This window comes from Micropterus salmoides, unplaced genomic scaffold (assembly GCF_014851395.1).
Source record: "Micropterus salmoides isolate LMB-PRFRI ecotype aquatic unplaced genomic scaffold, ASM1485139v1 Ms_hic_scaffold_6, whole genome shotgun sequence".
In the NCBI taxonomy this organism is placed as follows: domain Eukaryota; kingdom Metazoa; phylum Chordata; class Actinopteri; order Centrarchiformes; family Centrarchidae; genus Micropterus; species Micropterus salmoides.
Genome location: NW_024044348.1, coordinates 30,660,511 through 30,685,554, shown reverse-complemented (window position 1 = coordinate 30,685,554; position 25,044 = coordinate 30,660,511). Strand labels below are relative to the sequence as shown.

The following is a 25,044-nucleotide window of genomic DNA, read 5'->3' as shown; positions in this document are numbered from 1 at the left end:
TGACTAATTAAATTTGCACCTGCAATGCCGGCTGTGACAGCCACTGGAGGGCTGCATTTATTTATGTCACTCCATACATACTTCCTGTGACGTTCATGGAGGCTGAGTTTGCAGTAGCTCCTCTGTTTAGCCAGTGTGGGTTTTAAATACCTTTGTGTAATACCATGGCTTTCAAAATTGCTTCTGACTGATAACAAAAAAAAAAAACCTGTTTGTTTTGGCAGCGTAATTTTAACATGTATGATGTTCAATCACAATTCTTTCTTGAACATTGCATGCCTTTAAAATGACAAAATGAAATACAAATTTTAGGTAGGATAGCCGGTGGCACAACTTTCCATATCAAATTAATTTGCTAGGTTATGCCAGGTATCATATAGTGTTGATGGTGTATTTTTCATCAAGGTAACTAAAACACATTTTATTCTGTGTTATCGCTTGTGAGAGTTTGAGATTAAATTTTGAAAGGGTTTTGAACCCTTGTTTAAAAGAATGTCATTTGTGTGTACCTCGCTCACTGTGTGTGTATTTAATCATGTATTAATGTGCGTAAATTTGGGTGCTTGTACATGATCTGCCTTTCAGAGTGTGTGTTCGTGTGTATCTATCTAAATCAGTGTTGAGAGTGTAAAAGAGCCACAGCTGAAGTGAGCAGGACATCATTCACCCAGTAGCAGGAGACGGGGCCCGGTAATTTGTGGCCCCCCCCCCACATCCCCGTCCTGCCTCCCCAGCCTCAAATTGACCAGACTCGACTGCTGGTCATGCTGTATTACATGGGTTAGATGAAGTAATTATTTCTAGGCCACTGACTACAAGCAAGATTAATAGTTTTTGAAACGGCCATAATGGAGGGCTGACCCGCCGTGACATAAGCATTATTTCAAGCTCACCTCCACTCTCATCCCTCTCACCTCTGGGCACCGGCGGAGTGTGATTTATACCTGGGTTAATGAGGGGAGGGAACCTAGGAGCCCAGGGCCAGCAGCATACCAGTGCAGTGTTACAGGCCCGCTCCCCCAACTGAACAGACAGTGGGGTCACTTGAGGAAGGCTGAGTTTTTGCTTGGTTGGGTTTTGGAAACAAGATTTAAAGTGATTAAAAATCGTTTTACTGTATGTTGAAATGTGACGTGAAACTTGAATAGATGGTGTTCGCTGAGATGTCCTTCAAAGAAAAGAACAATATGCTAATGATATTGAATCCCTCTGTCCTGGGTAGGTCCACCGCCACCACGACTCCCCCACACCGCCTTCTCCACCCACCCCCACCCCTGATGCTCTCGAGCCTTAAGGACCAGAGAAGCTGGAAAATTGTCACTAGGTGGCACTTGGACATCATGTTATCACATGCGCTCTCCCCTTCACCCTACACCACCCTCCCTCTCTTCCTCGCTCATGTCTTGCCTCCCTCACCTCCTCCCTCCCCTCTGTGCTAAGTACACCTCAGATGTCAGGGTGTTTTATTTTTATTGGATGAGGCCAGTGTGTAATGCATTCACCTCCGTTTCTGCCAGCTGTTAAATGCCCCAGAACATGGTCTTGCCAGGCTCCGCCCCGTTAACCCCTCCGATTGGGTGTAATAATTAGCAGAAGTGAACAGTAACTATGGCGCCTAGCGAAGGCGTGGGACAGCTTGCGACTCCTTGATATGTACGTGACAGAATGGTCCGTCTTGCCCCGGAACCTAAGTATCTTGGGTCTGACCCAACCTGGCCCCATCCCTCCTTACTGGAGTGCATGTGTGGTTTTTAAGTTTTAATATTAACCCTCAACTTAAACACATGCATGCGGTGTGGCACCATCAATTACATTTTCAAATGGCTGGGTTTGTAAAACTCCAGGATGTTAATCTGTCACCATTCAAGCTACTGGGAAGAGTGAAAAGAGGATTAGGCCATTCAATTCCTGGTAGAATATTTTCCTTTGTTCAGAATGAGTGAAGGAAAAATAAATAAACAAATGAGGTGGCTTCTCATGCAAGACAAATGCTGTCTGCTATACTTCAGGATTTGACTAATGCCATTATAGCAAACTTATCTGCTTCAGGATTCCAGGAAGACAGGCTAACGGTCGTGTAAACAGCCACAAATCATATTCGGCCCTTAATTCAATATTAATCTGAGGTCTCATCATAATGCCATTTTATCTGGGTCAAATACTACATGAGATGGAATTAGACCTGTCCTAGTTGTTCAGTCCACATCTGTTTTGCACCATATGTTTTTCTAGTGGCTTAGGTGATTGTCAGATTTGAAATGTAGACCACTGCTTCAGCTTGTTAATAATACCATATTCAAAACTGCGTTTCAACAACTAGGTCTCAGCAAATAATACAAGAGGTGGCAAAAAGTAAAACAGCTTATCATATTGTGATGAATAGGCCACAGGCCTACTCTTGGTAAAATTGAAGCAGACAGGATCCTCTCTATTTTTGATATGTAGTATGATCTTCTGATATGCGTTTCCTTCAAAATGGCTCATTTTATGTGTTGTGTGGTAATGTGACACACAGCTTAGTTGATGGTAAAATATCCTTGACGTTTTTTTGTCAACATACTGTATCAAGTCTTATATTTAGCATAAGGTTATAATATACCGCATGATAATTGTCACAGTTGTCAGCCAATCTGGCACGGTACCCCTGTCTTAGCCCCTCGTTTACCCCTTGACTCCCAACCCTTCCGGTCGGATTGCGCATCATCTTTATCCCAGATGAAGTACAGTACCAGCCTTGGTAGTGTCAGAAGATGATCTAATATGGAGCCGGAAGGACACAGAGCTGGGAAATCATCGTCATTTGAAGAGGTTGCTTGTCACATGATGGGGTTTGATCAACCCGTGCCGTGTACACAGAGCCGGGTCTTTGCACTGTCTAACAGTGGTACTGGATTAGAGACACAAGCCACTTCTACTGTGATCAGTCACTCACACATGGAGACACACGGCAGGACTGAAATCCTCCTTGCACACTTCATCCACATCATGTACACACTTCTTCGTCAAGCCTACTGTATGGAAATGAGGAACACTGCTGTTGACAATGATAGTATGCCAGTTTTTTTCTTCTTTTGAGGCTATTTCTGATGTTTTATTCTATATCGGTATCACAGCTGCAGCAGTAAAGCTGCCTTAGAGTGAGATACAGTACCAGGGTGTGTTGGCCTATAGCTGCCTGACCTGCATGGGTGCTACTGATCTGTGACATGTTGAGACAATGGCAGTGTGTGTGAAGAGTCTGGCTCTACACCCCTCAGACAATGTGTATGGCTAAGTGCTATTGAATTGTTTATTGTCACAAATCGCAAACCTTTCAATGACTAGGTGCGACCACCATGCACCCACTCATCCATCCATCTGTCCAGCTGCTCTGCCCTGAGCGATGTGTTGGTCTACTGGGCTCTGAGGAGCGTAACGTCAGCCTCTTGAGCTGGGGATTTTAAACGCTCCACCTGCTTATCGATCTCTTCTGCCCCGCTGAGCCAGCCAAGCCTGGGCAGCAGAGAGAGAGAGAGAGAGAGGGCGAGATGCAGAGGGGAAGGGCAATCTAGTGGCCTCAGTTCTGGTCTGTCCTTGACACTGCCTGTGGGACAGGCCTGGAGGACGCCTCTTGTCCTCCCTTTAAGCTCCACATCTAGCTCCTATAGCTAGCTGGCCCTCCCTCTGGGCCAAGCTGCACTTTGCACAGCCATATTGATTTTTTGGGGGGGCAGGAAAAGTGTGGCTGGGTGGTGAGAGTGAATGAGGGAGGGAGGGGGAAATGGAGAAATCGAGGGTGCTTTCTAAAGCGCTGACTTCTCCTTGACTGCACCTCGAGACGCGACAACCCTGTTAGAACAACTCTGTGGCCCCGGTGCCCCGCTGAAAACTGCTAATCACAGTCTTTCAATCAACGCTCTCCTTCCTCTCTTCTCTTTCCTCCCTCCATCCCTCTCCCCCTTCTTTATTTTCTCACTCTTTCCGTCGACTTTCCCCTCGCTGAACCGGACCCTGCCTGAATACCAAGGGACTGCGTCTGCATTAAAACTGGCCATTCCACATGGAAAACAGCTGACCTCGTGAAAGCAGGCTGTAATTTGAAGGTGAAAACTAAAAAGCTTTTCTCGATCGACATAATCTTAATGGAAACATTATGGCCCGGCTGCAAACTAACAATTAAGGCAAAATGGCAAACGGCCCTTGCGTGTCTGTGGTAGAGTTCATAAGGCTCTACGACGACAAGGCTGCTAGTTCGAATCCTGCACTGCGTTTAAAGCTCAAGATGCCCTTGAAACCCCCCAGTTCCTCCAGCAAAGAACAGAGAAACCTTCTATGTCCTGGGTGTGAAATTGTCTGCGTATGTGAGTGTAAAGCTGCTAGTATGTTTTTGATAAAGAGAATGCTCAGTCAATCTCCCCCAGCTAAATAAAAAGGTTATGTAAGGCGTACATTGACAGATCTCTTAAATCGCCCTCCCCTCTTTCTCTTCTTTCCCTCTCTTTTTCTCTCCGAGATTTGACACTTGCTAAAGGTCACCGAAACATCTTTTTTTCCCCTTTGAGGTGTAGATAAGTGTGAAATAGATGTTGACACCACAGACACATTGAAAAGCACTTAAACAGAGTGGCCATGTGCCAACCTGTCCATGTCTGGCTTTTGTGCATTTGTAAATACTTTTGAATGATTGATCTGGAGACCTCTGTAAGCCGGTCAGGGGCAGTGAGAGAGATGGCGAGTGGGAGAGTTCAAAAAACAGATGAGGTCCAGGACTTCTTTCCTTCATCTCTTTCTGTCTCACACGCATGCACACATACTCTCCACCTGACAGAATTACACGTACCCTGGGATGACTGGAAGAGTAGCTTTAAGTAGGTGTGTGTGTGTGAGAGAGAGAGAGAGAGAGAGAGAGAGAGAGAGAGAGAGAGAGAGAGAGAGAGAGAGAGAGAGAGAGAGAGAGAGAGAGAGAGAGAGAGAGAGAGAGAGAGAGAGAGAGAGAGAGAGAGAGAGAGAGAGAGTACACATGGCTGACAGAAAAATAACTGGACAGGACTTTTGATGTTTAGTTAAAATGGCGGGTGTGTGTTACTGTACCTTATCTTGTGACATTTTTCTAATGTGACTGGGCCCCAATAAAGTTGGTCACATTGTGTGTGCGAATCTAATTAATGACTGGCAGTAGTCCCCCGCAGCTCTGGTAATGTGCTTAGATCAGTGTTATAAACAGGGTGTGAAAGGTCTACCCAGCGCCAGCCCTTTAAATGACTGGCCTCTTGTTCAGGTAGATGGATGGAAATGTTCTAATATTAATGATCACGTCCCCCGCCGACCTGTGGCGAGGTGAAATGAACAACGCTGCCCTCAGCCTCCAACAACAATTAACGGGCCAGAGCCAGCCTGTCTGCCATTTGTCATCACCTGTGGACCCTGACTGAACACATGCTGAACATGTCTGTCAATATATACAGAATGCTCTCTTCACTGATTTGGACAAATATGCAGCAGTTAATGGCAAAGCATTAATCCTCAGGTATTTCTGTGTATGTATATATTTATATATTAGGGCTGAGCACGTTAATGTATTATTATCTCATTGACACATTAATTAATTAACGGCAACAATTATTTTTTTCGCACGTTAACGTAGTTTTTATTATTGTTATTACTTTGATGGTCTGTTGCTCACTGGCTCTGAATACACATAGAGTCACACCATGGGTCACAGGAGGGGTGGGATGTTGAACAGCCTGCAAATCACTCACCCAAACAAGCAGTGGAGGGAGGATTCGGCAGACTACGCTAGATGCAGCGTGTTGGAGCAAGACAAGCGTACAAATGCCATAGCGAAGTGGACTGCTGCACACTGCATTCTGATTAGTATAGGGGAAGATGTCGGTCTTAGGAAAGTTCTTAAAATCACAACGTAGTTGCTTGGCCTTGTGGGCTTGCTCTGTGCTCCGGCAAAAGGGAGACAGCGCTCCACGAGTAAATGGCAGGCGCTGTATGGATAGTTACCATGGCAACGGCTTCTGTGCGCTACACAGCTGTAGCTTATTTAATGTAAGTTCAAATTATACACAAGTTTACCTGATAGGCCTTCATCTAGTTTTGCTGCTCTGCCATGCAACATACCTCCTGTTGATGTCCTATTTAGTAAACAGTAATAGATTCTGGAAACTCAACAGAGAGGATCCGTCTTTCTTCCAGTGATTTGTGCCCCGTTTTGTGTAGCCTACAAAAAGTTCAACACAATTCAACGTCGGCAGCTGGCGGGCGTATACGTGAGGCGTCCACTTCTCCTCACTCTAACAGGGACACTTGCTGAACACAGTTTATGCTGCTCCCTGATAAAAGAAAAATGTTTCTGCTGATACCTGTTCAGAAAAAAAACAAAAAACAGATTTATATATGTTAACCTGTTGCTCAGGTGCCTGTTATGATGTTATGATCGTGGCTCTGAACTTGTTTTAATGAGCTAGATAAAAGGTAATGCCCTGGCAGTGGCAAACAGCTTTGGTTTTATATTTGACTACATTAATGTTTATGTTGAGATTTACAAGAAATATTTTATTGCTACTATGTAAAGGGAATACTGCTGGTAAAAACGCACCTTATTTGTTTAATGTTTTTGCAAACCACGTGTTATTGTACTTTTGTGTAAATAGCAGTAGATTTAAATAAAAAAAATCTAATATCTATCTATCTATCTATCTATCTATCTATCTATCTATCTATCTATCTATCTATCTCTATCTATCTATCTATCTATCTATCTATCTATATATATATATATATATATATATATATATATATATATATATATATATATATATTTTTTTTCTGTTTTTGTTTCTTTTTCTTTTTAAATAAAGAAACCCAGAACAAAACAGAAGGTTCTGAATTAGATGAACTGAATTTGATGAAATCTTGTAGCTATTCTGCAATATGTCTGTAAGAGAATCATGGAGGATTATGTTCTTAATAACTGACATAAACATCTGATCCATATTGTTTGCATGAGCTTCGATGGATGACCTTGCATTAAACATGATTTGCGAATGTAGGCTAGACATACATGCCAAATTGAATCTGTAATTACATCTCAGCATAATACAGATTATCCAGGAATCGTTTTTTTATGTATCAGCAGGAAAGTAGCTGAAAACCAATTGTTTTCAAATGTTTCTGGCAACAATTTCCTGAATAACCTCTGGCTCTCACTGTCCAATTCTTATTCATGGGATGGTCCTGAGCAGGAGTGTGGAGACACGGAGTTACACATTACCAACGGCTCTGCTCGGCTCCCACACATTACAGTTAGCCATTGACCAGGCTGTCCAGTCCCATTGAGTCACCAAAATTCTAGCTTGTGTTTTTAAAATAAATGAATGCCACAAGTAGCTCTAAACAAAATGTCATAAGTCATAAGGAAAATGTCATATGGAAATTATTAATTTTTGCAGTGTTTATTTTAGTGTGGCATTTCCAAAATTGTAAGAAGTACTGGAGCTGCTGTTTTTCAGGCTGTGCAGTTGATAGGATGGACATATTTTTGCATATTCTAAAAGAAAGTCTAAAAGTCTAACTCTCTCACTCAGCAAGAAGCACTGCAACAAAAGTGGAACCTCTCTCTGCGTGTGTGGTCGTGTATGTGTGTGCTTGTGTAGGTATTTGTGTGTGGTGGCACCTAGGTGCTGTGTTATCTCACCATAGTTCAAGTTAGTGACATACCCTGAAGATGAGGTAGACCTCGAACTATAGACACCCTTATGGAACAAACTTGACTTCTTTTAGATGATGAGCCTTGGGTGTGTTTTAAGTGGGTTTTTTTAAGTAGCTCCTCATGTGTTTGTTTTTCCTCAGTTACTTTCAAAGTTCCAAGCTGAATTCAAGGGTCCTACAGACTGTATTTCTTTCTATGCGTCACACATGCAAACACAAATGTTCTGGTGCGGTGGGCACTCCCTGCCCTTCTCTTACACCCTGGGTCGCTTCACACGAGCTCCCTACATTCTGCGATCCGGTGCCAAATGGACGAGGGAGGAAGCGCCTTTGATGTCCTGTCTGTTTGACTCCAACATTTTACAGCTGACTTGTCAAAACTGTTGATTCACCATCACTTTTGCAGAAGAGGACCAGTTCTGAAATGGGTGTCACACAAGTACCAATGGCTTCCTGTTTAAACACAGAGCTCTATTACACAGCTATCTCTCATCACGCCATCCCCGGGAATGCAAAAGGCCTGTTTGAGATTCAAGGTTTTCTGTCTGTCTCTGCACTCTGGAGCACCTACATTGAAAGAGAAAGTGCTGCCCCCATTTGGTTAGAGGTCTTGAAGAAAATATGGTATAACTCTTGCCACACATTAAAGAATATTTAGATACCAGCCACGATGGAAAGAAGAGCTTCCGTCTAACCAAAAAGTGGGCACTGGAAAACACAAGAAGTGCTTCCACATGGGGTGACACTTATCAAGCCATCTTCAGGGCTTACTCCGCATTGTAGCTTTTGTCTACAAGTTATGAAGCATCTGTCAAATCTCGACAAGTCCATTAAGACTCTGTGTCGCCCTTCAGCAGTCATACCACATACAACGTCAGTCCAGTGGACCCTCTCTGGGGCAGACATAAGTTAGACTGGAAGTGTTTTTATCCCCGCAGCAGCGGAGTTATCTGGCTTTTTTGAGCTATTGATGCTAAGCGCTGGACATTAATCTACTCTGCAAGGAAAGCTTTGAAGAAAGTGTCCGTTGAAGTGTCACAAATGGGGAATAAATTAAATTAATAAATACATGGTACACAGTTTGATATCTCTTATAGGCCAAGATGAAAGCAAACCAATTGAGTTCTATTCTACCTAATATGTTTTTCGGTGATAAACAGTCCGGCTGAGGGAATAATCCCATCAAGGAAGAGAGAGATTAAAAAAAAAGGGGGAAAAAAAGCATCAGATATATCACTCAGTGCAGACGGTTGGCACGGCTACCGTGAAGCATCCGTGTTATTATGGGATTGGTAATCTCGTTTCTTGGGTCTGAGTGGAAACGCAGACCTTTTTTGCGCCTCGTGGTTTTCCTTCTTGAATCAGGTGCAGACACAGAGACAGGAAGACAGACACAGCAGTCCTCTGATACTGAGAGACTCCATCTGCTTCAGAGGGCTCTGGTAACTTCGTGTCTTTCTTTTTTTCTGTGGAATTTCTGAGTAGCTTGATGTATTTGACACGTGTGTGACAGCCCTGGTTGTGTGCGATTGGGGTTGAGGCATCATGCTCGCTACCCCGGCTGTGTGCTTTTTTTTTTTTTTTTCAGGATGGGCATGTATCTATTGGAGCCTTACACACACACACACACACACACACACACACAGTATGAACGCGCACTTTTGTGCTTGTGTACACAGTAGTGGTTTGCACACTGTGACTAAAGTAAAGTAATGATCTTACTTATGTGCACACATGCGCACATCTACACTAGCTGGATGCCAGGATATGGATCTGTACAGACTCACAGCAGCACACAGATAAAAAACACACACAGATACACACATAAATACACACAGATGCATACACATACAATACTAGCCCAGAGCCTCACCTTGATATCTTGAGCTTCTGTCATGAGTTAGAATTTGACACCAATGTGTGTCAAGTTGTCAATTTCTTCCAACAGCCTTTGAATGCAGTCTGGCCATGAATAGTGCATGTTGTTTTGTTTTTCCGATTCCAACTGTCTGCAAGTCTGTTTTTGTTTGTTCCAGAATAACTTGGAAGGCCTGTACACTCATGTGCATCCTTTAAGAAAACTTTCAGCAGGTGTTGTGTTGTTTAGCCTAAGGTAAGATTCAGCCCTGAAGGTAAATTCACCAAACTGCTTCAGATCTGATGCCCTCCCATTTCTTCCGCCTCCATTATCGGGATCTGTTTTCCTCCCTACTGTCTTTAATGCACACGCTTTCACCACTTGCCCTCTTTTTGATCCTGCCCCCTTTCGAGTCAGGACACACATCTTTTTATATCTGCACTTTAATGTTATTAACTGGACATTTTATTTCACTCTTAAAGTCAGGACATATTTTGGCAGCCGGTTTCCATATAGTGTGCCACATGAGGTCTTTGGCATTATTAGGGCAGAAGAAATCTGAGGCGCTTGTTGTAAATGTCTTGGAAATATACACAGGGTCAGTTCTCCTTAAACTATAACAACTGCTCGGTAGTTGATTCACAGGCCATTCATACAACACTTTTAAAGATGTAAAAAGACAGTGGCATGTCGGTGACATTTCTCTTTCCTGCGGAGACACCATGCAGAGGCCGTGTGTTGTGTGTGTGTGTGTGTGTGTGTGTGTGTGTGTGTACCTGTTCGGAATGAATGTGAGGTTCTTAACCCACATACACACACAGATACAACTCCTCCACCTACACATACTTACACAGGAGCACATAACGAAGGGGAAGAAGTGGCAGGGTTGGGAAATTGTTGGGAAATTTATGTGGGCATATAGTTTTTATTCCAGTTGCCATTGGATTTACAGGTCGGAATGGAATGCGTCCCAATGAAAAGTACTTTCATCCCTCCACTAGGTTGACACTTTTACTGGAGGAGCTATGTATGGCACTGGGCAACTTTTATAAGGTTGTGAAGAACCCCACGGCAGCCTTCACAAAATCATAAAACTGTGAGACGTCAATGAAAATGACTGGTTACCAGTTTTGAAAGCATCATTTGTTAAAATAAGCTAATTTATGAATTTGATCCTCAAATACCAGGTGATTCAGTTTGTGTGGTTTGACTTTAGCTTAACAGTTTATTTTTGTTAGTCCCCGTTCTCCGGTATGTGACGTTTTTGTACACAGCACACCAAAGAAGTTGCCTATTTATTTCCAAAGATTTTATCTATTGTGAGGCAAGCAAGACGGTTGGGAATGTATTCAGGTCACCAAATGCTCCGTCCGTCCCTGCAAGGAAAAGCCTTGTATACAAGTCTTGTATCCAAAGACTGTGTTGTTATTGCTTGAAAATGAAGCGCCTCGGTGGATGTGGCATATGTAAGCCATACAGGGCCATAAGAGATTTGTGTTACAAAAGCTCCCTTTACAAAAAACCCCAACAGATTCTTATTCCAGTCATTTATATTTTGCCCGCCACACCATCTCTGCCTCCAAATTCCCCAAAGGTTATACACTAAATATATTTTAATAGAAAATAAAAGGCTGGGGTAATTGATAAGTTAGACACAAACATGTAAAAAAAATACACTATAGCTACATGCAGAAGGTTCCTGCTTATCAGCCTATTTTACTGTGTTGTGTTCCACAGAGGCGGAGGCTACTGCAGGAGTTGGGAAACCAGAAGATCCCCTTTCTGGGACCTTCAAATCAGGGCTTTCAACAACTGGTGAGCCAGCCACACTTCTAATAATAATAATAATGAAAATGCTGCTTAGACTTCTACTTTAACGGGCCTGCAGCAGCATTTGCCTACTCTAACCTGCTGCTACAGGCCTGCGCCGTGTAACATTTTGCTAAAGATCTGAGAGAGAGACATGTTTTTTAGCAAATAAAATTATAATTCAGTTTTAGTGAGATTTGTTTGTATGTCATGATCAGTTATGATAAGAATGTGTTGTGTTTTCAAGTGGGACTCCAGTTACTCCGGCCTGGTTCTGAGGAGATCCTGCTCGCTACCCACTGAGCTCCATGGCCGGGTGCAGGCAGCTCTACTCACCCTGAGGAGGAAGGGCTGCCTCCTGAGGGATTTGGTCCGCGTCCGTGAGCGAGATGTATTCACTGCCGTGTCACGGGCACTGCTGGGTGAGCCGGGCCACACCTATCGCTACCTGGACACACGGCTCTTTGCCATCCCCTGGCACAGTGAGGACATTGAGGTCAAAGGACAAAACTGTTGTGACCCTGACTTTAGGGCTGCCTGCAAGGCATTGTGGGAGCTTAACACCTTCTTCTGCTCTGATGTGTCTCAGCTGAAGGAGGGAGACAGGCTCACGCAATGTGTGAAGGGGGGTGCAGAGGCCAAACAGATAGAAGAGGGGGACACAGAGTCTAAGCACAGTGAAGACTCCAAGAATAGTGAAGGAGGGGACTCGGAGTCCCGGCAAAGTGAGGAAGGAGACACAGAGTCCAAGCACAGTGAAGAGTGGGACATTGAATCAAAACACAGTGAAGAAGGCTGCTCTGGGTCAAAACAAGAAGGAGAATGGGAGACTGAGTCCAAACACAGCAGTGAGGAGGGAGAGTCCTCCCAGGTCAAACCATGTGTCGCAGCAGGGTCGGAACACAGTGAAGGAAAGTTCCCCGGCTGGGCGCCTAAGGTCATCAGTGGCACAGAGACTGAACCTGTCGGACCAGGGGCCCAGAAGAAACCTGTGGCCCAACTGAAGCACAGCTTGCCAGATTACCACATTGAGGACAAGGAAGAACAAGCAAGCGGTCAGGGCTGTTCCCAGCCGAGTCCTGTGCAGGTATACACTGGTCCGGTCAAGTTCAATGTCACTTTACTCAACTACATGGACCCAGCAGCTATGAGCCAACTCAAAGAGGAGCCCTACTATGGCATGGGGAAAATGGCGGTAGGGTGGCACCACGATGAGAACCTCATCAGCCATTCGCCAGTGGCTGTTTACAGCTATAGCTGTCACGATGACAAAGGTAAGGGTCAAAGATAAAATAGCTTAGTTGTCACAACTGCGCTAATTTAATAACAGTAGTTTGGATCTGTATATTTCACATTTTAGAACATTTTATTTAAATGTATTTTGTTTAATATATCATGCTCGTCTTTGGCAATTTGTTTCTGAAATTAAGATTCCATTTTCTCTTTCACCTCAATATCCCATCAACTTATCTGAGTTGCTTTGTGGTGGATCAAATGCAGCTAACCTTGTGTATTATGGCCCTACAGCAGCGCTGTAGCAGCTGTAGACACGGCCTCTGGTGAAGCAACCATCAGATCTATCTATGTGATAGTGTCAGGGCATTATCAAATGTCATCACTGGCTTGCTGCTGACAGCCTTATCGCAGACGTGCGTTGGGAGATCACAGACATTTGGATCTGAGCTCTTAACATGCGCTCAATGGCGCAGTCTAACAAACAGACCTTATCACACACACTGCATCTCATCTAAATCATTTCCCCAAGAAATGATCGATGTGCAATTATCTGATATGGAATAATGAGCCCCGCTTTGATAAGTGTTCCTAGACTGTACTGTATGGATAATACGATGTCTCCTAATTATGGAAAGTGCACTCTTTCAAGAGCTGATAGATTTTGCTGATCGAGTTGATAGAGAATCTCAGTGAGACAAGAACTTTGCTTTCTAGAGCGTGTGTGAACTATAAAAGGCAGTATCGCCATATCAAAAGTGTGTCGTCTTCTTTTCAGTGTCAAGTTTGCATGTATACAATATTATTCAAAATACATAATCTTTTTTCTTATTACAAAAAATAATACTCATACCACGACACTAATGATTAATGAAGCTCCTTTTTGTTCATTACTCTTTGCAACCCTAACTCTAACCCTTTAAAAAACAAATAATCCTGTCTATGTCCCTTTATCAGCCACTCACCAGATCATTTCTTTCACCTTCCACAGGCTGGAAGGAGAGCAAAAAAACGATTTTCCACTGTGGAGATACAGGTGTATTTCAGCAAACATATACTTTAACTACACAGTCTGCATCTGTGTCTTGATATTGGAATTTTACAGAATCATACAGGTGCAATGCCAACTGCTCTGACATCCCAACACATTTTATAGCTGGGCTTTCTTCATTGGGGTTTCTTAAACAGAAACACCTGCTCCAGAGCTCTGCTTCAGTGATTTGTTCTAGGCCATTTCAACTTTGACCCTGTGAACACGGGCTTCAAACACTATGGCATAACACCTTGCCGTGCTTAGCAGCTGCATCTTTTCTGGTCCTGAATGACCCCACAGCTCCAGACTTTAGAGAGGAAAGTCTCATCAGAGCGCCATAGAGCTATATTCCAGTGGCTGGCTCTGAGGACTCCCAGAACCAGACTAATGATATTGTTTCTTTGAGGAATGTTGCACTTTTAACACATGTTCCCTGAGAAGAAAGAAACACGGCACATTAAATATCTTAGCTGTATAAAGAATATATGTTTTGCATGACACCTGCTTCCTTTGAGAGGCTTTTTTTTTCTCTTTGAGCAGCCTCACCTTATTTTTTTCTTCAGCCGGAGAAGTGTTCTGAGTGTTTTTCCCAGCTGCTCTGATCCAAAGGAATCTGCCACGACTGAGTGTTTTCCGGCGTGGAGGATGATCTTCCACCATTCCTGAGGCCTTGGGGAGTGCTGTCATTAGCTGGCTCTCAGAGCACAATGGCTGGAAATTAAGTTACTATTTATCCGTGCTGAGCAAAGGAAAAGGCAGCTGTGGGGCAGAGAGGCCCAGAAAGAGTTTAGTATTGATTTTGCTGAAGGGTGTTGGCCAGCCGAGCCAAATCTTGTTTTCTTAGCGTGCTGTGTAAGAATAGAAGGAGAGAGAAGAAATGAGGAGGAAGTTACAGTGAATAGGTTCAGAAACAGGAATATTGTAGGACACCTACTGTCCAATAACACACTCACTAAACAACATCAAGTGCTTTTATCCAACTATTTCCTCTTACACAGCATAATGATCCTGTGCTAACAGCCAATATGATCACACTTATCACTTATCATCTTTGCTCTGCTGTTAAGTGATTCTTACTTTCTGGAGACAAAGGCTAACATTTTAAATGCATTATTTGGCTGGTGTGGATTTAATCATTGCACTCCTTACTATTTCAAATGGTCACCCTTTATTTTATTTATTTTTTGGGCTGGTAAATTGTCACTGCAATGGTGTTACAGCACTGCATTATGCAGATATCACTTGTATTGTGAGAAAGTGGATATAATTAATATTGAAAAACAAGTTTTTCTATAAAAATGTGAGGAATTTAAGTTTAAGCGTATTGCACTTTTACTCTCAGTTTAAGTCACGCTGGGTGAAACTGTCAAACCAAAAGCCTTAAATATGAATAACAATGTAAAATGCAGATGTCACAGTGAGATGGGCTGTGTGTGACTGACAGGTGAGAGCAGCGAGGGAAGCAGCGGTGAGAAGGCATGCTGGAGGATTGGGCTCAAGGTGGCCTGGGACATCCACACACCTGGCCTGATGTTGCCACTGGAGTCGGGGGACTGCTATTACATGAGAGGTACTAAATCTTCTCTATAAACACACACGCACAGACATACACACATGCACATGTAAACATATTGCTCACACTACTCGGCCACATTCACAAGCATGTCTGACTTTGGAGGAAGGAACACTTTTATTACCCTGTGTTTTAGTGTTTCATGTACTTTGTCCCAAATGACCCATACCAGCAGGATGCACTTCACTCTCACTCTCATGCTCTGTTCTCTCTGCAGGAGAAATGGAGCTGAGGCGTGTGTGTGCGTGTATGTGTGTGTGAGCAGGGTTACTTGGCCTCAACACGGGGCTCTAAGGTTCCATGAAATTGTGTGCATTAGAGAGGTTAAGAAAACCAAATGTTATTTTTTGAAGTCCTGTGACCCAGTACTGACTATGTCTCTATGGAGAGGACAGACAGCGAGCCGCAGGGGTGTAAATCATAGCTTAATGCTTTTGGCAGCAGCAGGCACCTCCACCCTCCTCTTTTCGGCACCATGGGCCCTTCCAAGGATTCTCGTATTTTCTGAGTGTGAGGACATTTATCCATATCACAGCAGAAGCTTGTGCTCAGATGAACAAGAAGTTAGGGCCCCTGGTTGGATGAATGGGAGATTTATCATTTTTTAAGAGCACTCTGCTTTCAGAGTTATATATATGGATAGACATACAGTACAGTCAGTCTTCACTTCATCTGATCAATGAATTACTTTTGACAGACGCTTACCTGACAACCTAATATTTCAACTGATATTTATCTAGAAATCAATATATCAAATACATTGTCTTTTACTTCCTTCATCTAGTCTGTTAGCTACCTGCATATGTGATAATATATCTGATCTAGTGATTAGAGTGACTTACTTGTGATTAAACGATCACTGTTCTGATCCCTCCAACAGCAAATACATCAAATACATATATCCATGTAGTGTACAACCACATGTGCTGTCAGTGTTTTTTATGAAGATACTGAACCCCTACCTGTGTACTCTGCATAAATGTCAAAATCATAAATACAGTGCTAAGATTTACACCAGCTTTAAGCTGAGAGCAGAGTTTGAAGTCAGGGGGATGTAACTGATGTGATTTACAGGCCTTTACCAAATACAGGAGATACGCTGAGTTTTAGCCCAAGAGCCCACAAGGCCCATTCTACCAACTACAAAACATACAACCAAGCAACAACACGTACATTTCCTCAAGAAGAGGAATTATACAATGCCCCTTATTTCACTGCATTGTACAGTGATATCTCTACAAGTTAATTCAGCATCTCCTCTGGTAGGGCATGATATGTGAAGTTGTGCAGGTGATTTATGGTACAAAGGCAGAATCTCAGCCAAAACAGTCGAGAGTTGGTCCACTTTTTTTTAGCATAGACATATCATAGGTGCACAAGCACATGGACTGTCAAGATGCTCTACAGGTAACAGGACCTGGTGCCTACCAAGGCATACAACATCAAATGCTGTGTTGTAAGTGATTGCATTCTGGAGTAAATTAGCATGACTACAGCGTGTCAAGTGAAAAAAATAGTTGTTTTGTTACCATCGGGAAAATGTTTCTTGTCCAATCTTGTTTTTACTATCTGTGTTTTGATAAACATTTCTACTGAGTTTTTTCAAGGTTGTAACTAGTTACTAGAGTCAGCAGTGACAAGGTTGTCAGCCACTAGATAATAATTAGGCCGTTGCTTTAGTTATCAGGATGTTTGCGGGTTGTTAATAAGAATTCGCTATGCATAGTGACAGCAGGGGGGCTGTTATATATGAGACAAAATTAAAATATTAGAATTTGTTTGAAGGCATCCAAAAAGTTGAAAACATTCATATACCATCTAACACATCTGTCTAACTGAATATTAGACTACCTATCTGCTGTAGTTAGATTGTCAAATCAAATAGGCCGTTAACAAGTGTTAGGTAAGGAATAGGAAGGTTTTAATGAATTCCTTAAGTTGACTCTTTGAAACTGCTGTGTTTTCATCTGAGAGCAGCGATGTCTGTACCTAATATTCAGCTTGACAGAGCTTGAAGCCGACCTCCTTTAGCTGGATAAGATTTACAATAGAACAGTCAGTTTCAGGCCAGCCATGATAATAGAGTGATGGGCTGTTGTGCAGACCATTCTAATGGGACTTGACTGTCGCGGATCAGTGGGGATTTATGCTCCACTTGGTGAGTACGCCCTTGAGAGGCCAACTGCTGCACAACGATAGCAGCTCACACAGTCCTCGGCTGTCGCTTTGTCGGTCTACCTGAATTAAATACTTGGCACAAAGCATGAACATATGCATGCACCTTTAATTTGCACAACTGCCATAAAATACACACTCATACACACGTGCAAAGAAGGCAGTCCTCTGCTTATTGGCTATCTCAAGCACACGACTGTATACACAGACGGAGCAGCCACCACTAAACCATGTGTTAAAATGTATTGTACCAGTGTTTTAGTGACATACACCATATGATAGATAGTTTTGCGGTATTAAAAGAAAACTACAATGGTGTATAACCACAGACACCGTAATGTCTTTTCAGCACCATTTGTCGCCGCCTGGCCCTTTTGAACTGCTAATGTCTGAGCTGCTGGAGGCAAATTGAATCACCATCATTTCCACCCAAATGGAATTTCAGTGGTTAAAAAAGAACAATGCAAGTCTTGACACCGGGCCTGTTCAATAATCAGATTTCCAGCTCCCAATGCACAGGGGGACTGGAGAAAAGAGTTGACCCAATATATTTAAAAGCCTGCTTCCTGGAAAAGGAGGACAAGTGGCAGCAGGCGCAGGGGTTGAAAGAAAGATAAATATTTATTACAGTTATCGAGTTTGCCTCTACTCCCTCCTGATCCCACTGACGCATCAGACGCGCCAAGAAAAGAGCAGATTGATGGAGATAATTTGTTATTGGATATAAACAGTTTTAAAGACGCAGAGTAATTCTGCCCAGAGACCTAATCCTTCACAATCTCATCAGGGTGAAGAAAACACCGGCAAGTTGTTTTGTTTGTCACCATTTTTTTTTCTCCCACCAAACAATAATATCTTGCTCCCAAAGCATTTGGCTGTTTGACTTTCAAATCACAGGCATTAGCCAGTGTACTCTTGCTCAAGGCAGTTGTAAATATGCACATGTGCTGTGAATGACAGCTCTGTCATGGCTAAATTAATTATTGGTATGAGGCAAATAATGGCAGAGCTGAGAAACATCTATACACACAAAGAAACACATGGAGGGATACACAGGAAACAGCAGTAAGGCCTCTTTGTAAAGCTTCCGTGATATTGGACAAATGTTTGTTGGTATGGCTCTTCCATCTTGACAGATTGAGCGCGATCTGGTTTTGTTTGGTAATTAAAATTATAGTACAATGCTGCTCATTCTATTTGATTCGGTGCTGGACCAAGCGCAATCTGTCTGAGCGTACAAGATGATTTAGTTGTCGTGTTCCTCCACGCCCTGCTTTTCATCTGTTTTTCGATTGTTATCAGTTCTTTTGTTTTCATGGTCTGTTTTTTTTCTTTTTCAAAAAATTTATTAAAACCACATGATCAAAATTTGAAATCATACCTCTTCTTCTATTTTACGGCGCTTTTGTGCTCTACATTGTTTCAGTAAATAGTTATTTCTGATGGATGAATAATCTTTGCTGTTCTCATGTTTACTCTTCTTAGCTGCTTTGTTGATGATTGCTGGTGGAATTGTTAGCATATTCTGTTTCTCTTCCCTGTATTTACCAGATGACCTGAACAGTACCCACCAGCACTGTGTCCTAGCTGGAGACACTGCACGCTTCAGCTCCACACACAGAGTGGCAGAGGTGAGAATCCACAGGCATAAAAGGGCCTACAGTCCCCTTTTGCTTTCAGTAAGATTGTGTAATATGGAAAACGATATTGAGTGTGGTGACACAATTCAAAGTAGTATAATCAAAATAAATAATGTATCCAATAAAACTAAAGCATTCATTGATCACTGAGTTAAAAGAAATATATATATTTATTTGAAAAAAGTAAATAAATTTGTATTAATCAAAATAAAGCTGCAGAGTATGTTCAAAATCAAACATACGGGCATTTAATACAAATGTATGTTATATGTAGATACAAATTTTTTTTGATTAAAAAGTGGATCATGACAATTCAAGTAAAATTTAAGGGTGAATTATCAAGACCTCATCTATCTGGAGGTTATATTTCAGAAGCTTTATGCAAAACATAAAACTTAAGTTTTATATTGTCTTTTGACTCACAGGGCTTAACTGAACCCTGCATAGCAGTTGTGTGTTTAACAGTGGATCTTCCCTACCAGTGTTCTAGTGGGACCCTGACCTACATCCAGTCGCAGTGCCAAGAGGCCCTGTCCAACCTCCACACTGACCCAGAGACAGGCTCCCACAGCCTGCTCGCCCTGCTGCCGACAACGCTACAGCGCTGTGAGGAGATTCACAATGAGGTGTGTGTTCACATGCATGTGCATGCGCGTGTGTGTACACATTAGTTATATAGTTACATTAGTATTTGTGTGTGTTTTGCATTGTTGCGCACATATTTATATGTTCTTTTCGTATGATTTCATGTGGGTGCGTAACTGTTAACATTTCTTTGTATTTGCAGTTTAATCTGTGTAGGCATTAACTTTTAACCTGAAGAAACCTATTGTTTCCTTTATTAACATGTATGCAGCAGACCTGAATCACACAGCATTTGGAAATATTTGAAGTTTGTTTTGGCCTGCGAGGAGTACCAGATGACTAAGCTTTGCCACACTGGACAACAGAATGTTTGCCAATAAAGTTTAGACAATAGCACGCCAGTCTTTGAAAGTTTAAATATATTTTTCTGTCATGAACCTGCCCGACACTATTTGAATTGTTTTGATGCTGCAGTCCTCGCCCATCTGGTACTTTAAGGAGGTTAAAAATGCCTAAGAACAGTCTGCAGATATGACAGAATTTCATCAGGAAAGGATCACAGAAGATATTAGAAAACTGTCATGTAATATCGAAAATTTAGTCATATGAATAAAGTAGATAAATATTTAACAATTGAATGAATTTATTTGAACAAACTTCTGCAATTGTGCTTTTGTGCATATGTAAAGATTTACATATATATGCATATATAATGCAGTACAGATATTTTCTCTGGGTGATCTTTAGGACTGTGGCCTAGTCAACAGTTTTGATATAATGTCAGCACCATCCTATGTAGGGAATGCTGTGTTACCAAGCCAAAGTGTGAATCAGGATACTGTTTAATTCTGGTTTGATATGCCCTTTCCATTTTCTTGGCATCATGGGATTTATAGACCATCCTGGCAGTCCTCTGATAAAAATCTGTAAACGGCAGAATGCGAACTTGCCAGCTTGCCACATTCTACTTACCTGGTTGTTTAATGCCTCCAATATGAAATGCAGGTTGTTCTCATTTGTCCTGGCCTGTGATGGATCGTAAGTCAATCGCCTCGCCATATGTTATCTAAAGATGGAGTCATGCCCCGCTCCCCTCCATAACCCCTTTTCAGACACAACACAACAGTGATGCTGGCTTGGGGTATTGAGGGGTAGAGCAGGGTCAAAAAAGAGAAACGTGACGGGCCGTCTGCGGAGCCACCAGCCGCCTGTGCTAGCATGCCGCAGGCCAACAGTTAATATAGCGCTTCACCTCTCCCCCTTTACACCCCTGGGCTCAAAGGAGCACATCCTAGCCGACGCAAGCACCCAGGCCCCTCAGCGGGAGCCATGACAGATGAGTCTGACGTAAGGTTGTTTAAAGGTTGTAGACAATATTAATTATTCAGCACTGCAAAACAATAGGGCTGTCTGTGTGTGGAGGTGCACTGAGCTAGTTGAGCTAGCAACACCTGCTAGTTTGCTGCACAGCGCCACAGGATTACCAAGCGTAGGCCCCTACCAGTAGGGCAAGGCAGGTTTATTTAGGAAAACAGGATGCTTTTTATGAAAGAGCAGGTGTGTGTGTGTGTGTGTGGATGTGTGCATGTGTGAATGTTTAAGTAATGGGAGGGGGGGCTCTCAGGGGCTCAAAACTACCCTACCTGGCACTCACAATGATCGATGTGGCCATTTGTTTGGAGTTGCCCACGAGAGCAGAACACCCACTTAAATGATGTATTGTTGGTGGAGTTATTTATGATGGCGGCCCTCTTTGGCACTTGGCGGGTGCACATTGCGCAGGTCGTGTTTGACATGGACGACCGAGGAGCGAACAAGCCTGAGACACACAGGCAGCCTGACCTGAGCAGTGCCTTATGGGCCTTTCCTCAAAAAGTGCTAAACAGCAAGCTAGCACAGGCTGACGTGCCACGGAGATTGTGCAATGTGGTGCAACAGGGGGGAGACGAGGTTGACACTTGTCAGAAGACGTGGGCGGGTCTGACGATGATGAAGCAGAACGTCTGCCATCTGAGTATGAGTGTTCGGGGATGGGGCGGGATGTCGAGTTGAAGTAGGGGTTGATGGGAGACAGAGACAGAAATGAAGAAAACTGAAGTTCCCACCTGTTTGTAAAGCGCAGTCCCTCTCACTGTCTCTTTTTAATCTTACCTCCTGTCTTAGGTGGCGGGGGGGTAGTATAACATAGCATTGCCACACAGCTCCCGTGTGCATGTTTGGCTTTGAAATGCTAATCCCAGATGCAAACGTCTTGTCTCATTTAAAACCACTGTGTCACTTCCCAGGTGGGTGTGTGACAGAGTGCCCTGAGGGACCCCATCTAATGATGCTAGTCCCCCCACAGTAAATATTGAAGGGAGGGACAAGGTATTCCCACATGTTCTGGCAGACAGAAAACTGTGTGGAAGCAGGTGTGTGTGACCTTCCAACGTCCTGTTTCCAGGCCAAAATATCTCCCTGGGCTCTTAGGTCTTTGCTTGGCTTTGAAACGCCTTTCCTGAGGGGCTTGTGGGGGCAGTATCATTGTAATCTTATAAATAAACTTCTGAAAACATATTGTTGCCAGCGGACCTGTGTAGTATATACTTTGAACTTGTTAGTCTTGATGTATTTACCAGTTTTATTACCATTTAACACTTTATGTGAGACATTTCTGTTGTTCATTTTAAGGGTTTATTTATTGTTTTTTTAGTCTCAGAAAGTACTTATTTTTTGAAAAATGCTGCACAGATACAGATCACAGTGGATAACACGTTCTAAAAGTGAATGTGTCTTCTGATTGCTGTTGTTTTTTGAAGATTTGATTCATTTAACTGTAATTTAACGATATAAGTCACATTAACATGAAGTAGCTCTTCTCCAGTGGCAGATAAGAAAGGAAGACCAATTTTAGCTACATTTGTGGCCAGAGAAAGAAAAAAAACGAACACAGACTAATTTATTGAAATAGCTAGAAATGGAAATGTATCCAACAATCTGTGTATGTACAGTGTAACCCAGCTTGTGTATGACCTCTGTGGCAAATGTGTGATGAGCGTAAATAGCGTGCTTGGTTGCTCAGAGAAAGCCAAGGGTACCAGTTCTCCTGGCTAATGTGTGAGAAGGCGGGGAAAGGTAAACAGAGAACGGCAGAGTGGGATCGATCCCACTCTCATCAGCTACAACCTTAGGGCCCTGGCCTGGAAATTGATTGGACCCGCTCAGGGAATACCGCGAAGGTGTGGAAGCGTACCTCATTAAATGGGAAAAAGGGGGCTACTTGGCTTTAACACCAGAGTTGCCACGGTGGGCGGCCGGTCGAGTAATGTGGGGCTAATGTTTAGTTAGTGTGTCCATCACCTGGAGAGATGACAGCGACTGCCGCAGGGGAGCCACTAGCTCCCCTCTTGCTCCCCCACGCTGTCTATGAGAAAAACTAGCCCTAACAACCACTCTCTCTTTTGCACACACTTTCGATCTGTCTGCCTGGATAGGTGGCATTTAGTCAGAGTTCTCCTCTTGGTAACTCTCAGCTGGGTGGCCAGACTCTAAATGCCACACGGCCAGTACTCCTCAGTAGCTTTAGATGGCCTTCTTTGTGGCTGCCACTGGCCTGCGCAGTGGGGGACAGGCAGCCATGTCAGCTCAAAGTGGAGACACAGGTTGGTTTCTTCTCACTAAAGGACAGGCAGACAATCAGAGGGATGGAAGGAGGGACTGACAGAGAGAAAAGGACGTCCGATATCGGCGCTTGGCGGCTTTGTTGTGTGTTTGAGCTGTAGTGATCGAAGGGGAGTGGATTTGGAGAGTGTTGAAGGGACCATAAAGGATGACATTTCTTTGAAGGGTGGGTTGTATGGAGTGACTGAGAGGCTGCTGAGCTGTGCCACTGGCTGTGTATTCTCCCTGACATGCCCCAGTCCTTGCATGTCATCCCTGCTGTGATCAGAGCCTTTTGGGAAGCAAATGGCAGAATGATTCTGTGCACAGCCTCTACCCAAGGCAGACCTTACTCTAGTTGTTTGTGCAAATAATTCTTGCCCTTTGTTTAAACTTTCTTGGGGTGCTGGACGGTAGGTCACTTGCTTCATAATACACAGCAATGACCACTTGAAAACTTTTGCAACAATTGCAGCAGAACGTTTCCAGATCAATGTTCTTAATTTTCCATGACACTTTTCTAAGCAAGAGTCAGTTTGAGTTCAAAACTACACTATATTTTATATTTTTTTAATTCTTTTTATTTATTTATGAACACAATCTCTTTAGAAAAACATTTTTCCAAAGTGACACCCAAATACCTTCAAACCTCAAACCCATGCTGCTAAGTGCTACTTACCCCAAGGGTCAGGTTATGTTTGATTAGAACTAGTTTGTAAGATGTGTTGGCCGACAACATCGGAAATCAAAAAGTGTTTATAGTTGTTTGAAACGGCCATGCTCGAAGGCAGGGTGAAAAGGCTGGTGTCATAAAGAGTGTTTGTGCATGATACGCCATTTCATAAAAAAAAAAAAAAAAAAAATAGAATACCAGTAAACAAAATAGTTTTCAGAAAAGGAACAATAGTTCTTTCAGTCCCATTTGATGTGAGACTCCATTGCATACAACCGCTTTTTGTGTTATACAATTGTCTGCGTCAAAATGAAATGGAGCGTGTATTGTTTTGGCTGGATGATGCTTTGTAGGACGTTTTAGGGGAGGGCAACTCACAGCGTCTCGCATTTACGTTGGCGGCAATTGGGGCAATCTTTGACATACACACTCGCATTGGCAAGTGTATGCACAGACGTTAACAAAACCCAAAGTCACTCACACACTTATGTAGACGGATCCATGCAAGAGCGTGAACACGTCTGCTACACACACAGGTACATACACACAAACATGCAGACGGAAAAGCACACTTAGAAATAGATAGGCTACACCTGGCTACATGAAGCATCCTTGCGAGGATTAAATCAGCACTTCAAAAGAGCACGAAACAAAAACACTCCCAGTGGAGGAGAGGGGAGCGGCTCGGCAGTCGAGACTGTCATCTCCAGACGGAGCAAGGGAATGGGAGAGGAGGGGATGGAGGGAGGAGAACGAAGAGAGGAGGAAGAGGGTGGAGTTTTCAGGTGTGCTGACTGGAAGGTGTGTGTGTGTGTGTGTGTGAATAGGCATATGCATATTTGTGTGTGAATGCACTGTGTGTCTGTTTGTCTGGGTCTTCGTGTTTGGTAAGGGTGTAATTGTAGCGATGACCAATATTTGTATTTTACTACTTTTTCACGCATGTATTTTATAAAATATGTCTTTACTGTGTTGTACCTTTAAGAGACCTCATAAAAATAATTGAATGTATTTTGAATTAATTTTATGACATAACAAATATGCAACAATTCAAAGCAATGACTATTAACAATAATTTTCCAAATATGACATTTTAAAATATTTTTGAAAGCAGTTTTTATAACATTT

The 25,044-nt window shown here is 42.9% G+C and overlaps 1 protein-coding gene across 3 annotated transcripts in view; it reads left to right on the top strand.

Annotated features, from left to right (window-relative positions):
• Positions 1-25,044, top strand: part of fto (FTO alpha-ketoglutarate dependent dioxygenase) — a 114,870-nt gene that overhangs the window by 9,720 nt on the left and 80,106 nt on the right. For all 3 annotated transcript variants that reach the window (XR_005442196.1, XR_005442197.1, XM_038701285.1), the window contains exons 2-6: positions 11,294-11,371; positions 11,613-12,639; positions 15,076-15,201; positions 18,931-19,010; positions 19,502-19,645. Coding sequence is in view for 1 of the 3 variants with exons in the window: in XM_038701285.1 (XP_038557213.1) it covers positions 11,294-11,371; positions 11,613-12,639; positions 15,076-15,201; positions 18,931-19,010; positions 19,502-19,645 (1,455 nt within the window). In the remaining 2 variants the exon portion in view is untranslated. The remainder of the gene's footprint in view (positions 1-11,293; positions 11,372-11,612; positions 12,640-15,075; positions 15,202-18,930; positions 19,011-19,501; positions 19,646-25,044) is intronic.